The sequence below is a fragment of the Pleurodeles waltl genome, chromosome 1_1 (genome assembly GCF_031143425.1).
Source record: "Pleurodeles waltl isolate 20211129_DDA chromosome 1_1, aPleWal1.hap1.20221129, whole genome shotgun sequence".
NCBI classification, from domain to species: Eukaryota; Metazoa; Chordata; class Amphibia; order Caudata; family Salamandridae; genus Pleurodeles; species Pleurodeles waltl.
In genome coordinates this window covers 776783795-776788317 of record NC_090436.1, presented here as the reverse complement: position 1 = coordinate 776788317, position 4523 = coordinate 776783795, and the positions used below count along the sequence as shown (strand labels likewise).

Here is a 4523-nt window from a genome sequence, read left to right as displayed (position 1 = left end):
AAACAATGCTGCCAGCCACTACGAGATGAGGGATCGTAGTCTTCCCCTCAGAATTCGCGTTCAAAAGATGCGCGGGTTGAAAAAGCGCATTTGCGCGAGTGCCAGAGTCCCGAAGGACTAGAATGGGGCTTAGCGGCTGACCTAAAATGGCGGCCGCTCCCCGCTCCCACTCCACAGGCTGAGAGGCATGCGACAGCTGTCGCCGCCTCGGGAGGCCGGAGCGCTCCCTTGACAAGAAAAAATAATAAATGAGCATAATCGGAGCCTCCGGTCCTGACATAGAATTGTATTGTAATAATATCTATATAGCGCTTACTACCACTGTACATTTAGAAACGGGTATTTTTCAAATAACATGGTGGTGCCTGGAAATTCGGAAGCTACAAATGATGCTCCTATGCGATCTTGTCGGCTTCATTAGATGTAATCAGAAATATGTGGAACGCGGTATTGCATATAATCCAAATAAACCTACAGTGTTACATATAATACCAATAGAAATAAAATGCTATACAATTACAATATTGAAATGATTTAAGGGAATCGATGTAAAATAATTTGCGTGTAAAATATCATTACACATGACTGTAAACGTTTTAATATGCCCTCAGGCGTACTCAAAAAAACATATCAAAAGATAAAGAAAAGAGGGCGGAACTGTTAGCTTCGCTTCCGCGTTCCAAAGAACACTCTGTGCATTCGCCTACTCCTAACATGGCCGAATTGCCTTACTCTAGTCTAGATGTTGGTATAATGTGAGCCAATTGAAAAGGCAGAGCAAGGCACGATGGGAAAATCTCATGCCGGAAAATGGCGGCCGCCGGCTAAGTGTTACAGGGAAAGCCCAATGGTTATGGGCAAAGTTCTGCAGGGTATTGAAAAGGGGGCGGCTAGGTCCGATGCGCGGCCTGCTACTACTCTGCCCTTGCGTGCTTGCCGTGGCCTTCCACCTTTGGCTGCAGGGCCCGGAAGTAGCGCTCAGCTGGCCGGGGTGGCCGAGGCACCATGAACTAGTGGTGGGTGTACTCTCTGCTCGCAGCAACCATAAACAGCGCCAGGCAATCCGTGGTACTTGGCTGGAGAATCTCTCCAGGCACCCAGTGCTGGGTCCCCGCACATTAGTGCGCTTTATTGTTGGGTCCCGCGGCTGCGCAGTCCCCGCCCCGGACCGCGAAGACCCCTATTCGTGCCGCCTGCTGAATATTAGTCGCCCATTGCTGGGCCGAGAGATTGAAGCTTTCGCCGTGCCCCATGGCGCTGGCCTGTTGTCGTCGCAGCGAGTAGTGAACGTGCACTTCCAGATCTTTCATCCTGTGGTGATTACGCGCCTAGGGGTCTTGCACCAGGGAGAGGTGGGTGCGGCCTTTCAGAGAAATGTCACAGTGCGACTCTTCCAGGCGGAGCATGAGGAGTCCCTCTTCACGGCTCGTTTTAGCCCAGCAAGTCCTGGTGTGCAGGTGAACGGCTTGTGGTACAAGCCAGTTGAACAGTTCATCCTTCCAGAGGGCTTCCAGGGCACAGTGACATGGGAGATCCACGACCCTGCAGGCCTTTTCGCCCAGACCGCCCGTGCGGTCACTGTCAACGATGGCGGTGGTGTTCTAAGGCTTCTGACGGTGGGTGAGGGTCTGCTGCCCTACGAGTTCACAGAGGGTGTGGAGGGAGTGGCAGGTGGCTTTGTTTACACCATCCACGAGGGTGATGCTTTGCTTCAGAATCTGCACACCCGCCCTGAAAGGTTGGCACAACATCTGATTGCAATGCAGGAGGAGGAGGCCTTGCTACAGAAAGAGAGCGCGACGTATCAGGATATCGTTTTCGTAGATGTTGTTGATACGTACAGGAACGTTCCTTCGAAGCTCCTCCACTTCTATAGGTGGGTGGGGGAGACGACCAGCTTTGACTTGCTGTTAAAAACTGACGATGATTGCTACATTGACATGGAGAACGTTTTTGAAAGTATCGTGCGCAAAAAACTACACCAGTCTAATGTTTGGTGGGGCAATTTCAGACTCAACTGGGCTGTTGATAGAACGGGTAAGTGGCAAGAATTGGAGTATAGAAGCGTAGCTTATCCAGCGTTTGCTTGTGGGTCTGGATATGTTATATCAAAAGATATCGTTGAGTGGCTCGCGAGTAACTCCGAAAGATTGAAGACTTACCAGGGAGAAGATGTCAGTATGGGTATTTGGATGGCAGCCATTGGTCCACGGAGATTCCAGGACAGCCTCTGGTTGTGTGAGCAGAAATGTGAAACAGGAATGCTGTCTTCCCCTCAATACTCCCCAGAAGAACTAATACAACTTTGGAACCAAAAGGAACTGTGTGGAAACCCTTGTGCGTGCGAAAAGTGACTACCAAAGATCGTGAATTTCCGAAGTTGGCAACCTAGAAAATAAAATATTTGTAGAACATTTTGATGCAGTATGAACCAGTGAAGAAAACTTTGTTACCTTTTCCTAAGAGTTCTTCTTGTCTGCAGTCTGCGCAATGTCATTTAACACATCATGCTAAAGTATCTCAAACTGCTTGACTACATTAGTATTTTGGCGATTTTGACAGTGCACACTGCTTTGACTGATTGTTCTGAACCATTTGTCAATTGGCCACAATTAAGAAACAATAAAAGTAAATGCCAATATGGTGGCACCGTGACATTACAATTTAAATATTATACTCACTCTTGTCGTGATATGTGAGTGCAGAGAATTGTGAGTCTGAAAGGGTTGAGAAGTGTTGACAAAATTCCAGTTTTCCGCAGAGAGACTCTACTTTCGTATTCTTTGTTACAGACAACTGAATACTGCAAGTGTTCGACGTTCAATGTTGGTCATTGTTGCCGAGGTTTCAGTTCATTTATGTGACGTTTGCCTGTTTTTAGCACACATATGTGACTCATTATGACGAGTAAAACAAGGCAGCCATGTTTTGTGTAACGAAGCACATTGCAAATTTGCCCATTTGTCCGACGACCTAGAACTGCCTTAAAACAATTTCATTGCTCCTTCAGAGAGTATGCACCTGCAGGTACGGTTGTGTGTCCCTTCCCCAGCCTGAGTTCAAAACAGAGTGAGAATCCGTTCTAGATCACTGAATAGCCTGGCGTGCAAGATTCAAAAAGCGAGATCAACATCTGCATTCCCCTCAAAATGGCTTCTATATGATCCGCACACTACCCATTTGCGTCAGCCGATGACTAAGTTGTCCATCACAAAGTTGACCCTTTGGTCTGCTTTTCGCCCTTCAATAGCCCTTTGTTTGCTGGTGAGGGTTCTCGGGACAGATAAGGCTTGCAAACCACAAAACATAAACTGGCCTTTATGAGCCTGCCTTACTCTAAGTTTCAGAGACTACTTTCATGTATCTTTGGCTAGCAATATTTTGTTTGTCCAGAGATGACAGCTGCTAGGTCTATTTGAGTTCCGTTGAGTTTCCAAAAGTTAAGGCCCATCCACTCATTTGCAATAAAGATCTAGAGAAATGTTCTTTGTCCTCATTGGACTGTCAGGCTCCTAAAGAGAATCATAGTAGTGTTCTCAATTAGACAGTGAAGCCTGAACAGATGGATTAAATTCATCAGATGGAGACGTGTTGTGAATGTTAAGTACTGTTAAAGCTGCTTGGGCTATTGTATAGTGAAAATGTTTACTAGTTTTACAATAGGACATACAAGTACAGTGTAGGCATTGGCACAAGCTTCTCACAGCAGGTGCACGCAACTAGTACAGCATATGCACCAGTTAGAATCTTTATAAAACATCACTCAACACAAGATAACATATAAAAATAGAGAAAATATCTATTATTCTACAAAGTAACAAAAATATTCACTGTGATAATCTTTTCTAGGAATGCAGCTAACGTGAAACGTCACTGCTGTTAAGATTGTGTAATCACTCCATGTCACTGGGAAACTATGTTCCCAGTTCGGGTTTTCTGTTTGTAGATCATAATCGGATGAATTAGTCCCCTTTGTTAAGAGGAACAAAACCAAGAGTACAGCTCCCAGAATGCATTAGGTTGTGATCAGAAAGGATAGAACTGTAAATAAGGCGACCGGCTTGTATGAATTTCGTTGAAGGGTGTCACCTTCACACCACTGATGAAATTGGAGCGACCTCCCATCTGCAGATATTTAATACTGCTGATCTTTGAAATGATTCTACCAGGAATAAATGGACATATTCAACATTTCCGTGAGGGGAAGGTGTAATTCTTATTAAATAAAAACTCACATCCAACTGTTATTCCCTGTGCCTTAATTAGGTAGTATGAATGATTGTTACAAATGATGTAACACATCTCCAGGCAAGCACACTTTGTGTCCATATAATGCCAGAATTATGTTAACATGCATTTGAGCAGTGGGGAATCAGCTTGGAGTCTTCCGCTGCAGTATTCTGCCAGCTATGGAGATTAGCACTTGGAGAAATAGTTATGTGTATTCATTAGGCTTTTAGACAGGCATACTATTGCAAGCACTTGCCTGTCGGTGTTTTAATCGCTGCTATCTATACATGCTA

General features: G+C 45.3%; 1 protein-coding gene across 1 annotated transcript; it reads left to right on the top strand.

Moving 5' to 3' along the window:
- The first annotated feature begins 785 nt into the window (after nucleotides 1-785).
- B3GALNT2 (beta-1,3-N-acetylgalactosaminyltransferase 2) lies at nucleotides 786-4191 on the top strand. Its single transcript, XM_069227687.1, has one exon. It carries the CDS (start codon nucleotides 801-803, stop codon nucleotides 2352-2354), a length of 1554 nt encoding a protein of 517 aa, XP_069083788.1. The 5' UTR covers nucleotides 786-800; the 3' UTR covers nucleotides 2355-4191.
- The last annotated feature ends 332 nt before the right edge of the window (nucleotides 4192-4523 follow it).

Excerpts from the sequence above, each read along its gene's own strand:
- B3GALNT2 (XM_069227687.1), top strand. The coding sequence starts at position 801 with ATGCCGGAAAATGGCGGCCGCCGGCTAAGTGTTACAGGGAAAGCCCAA.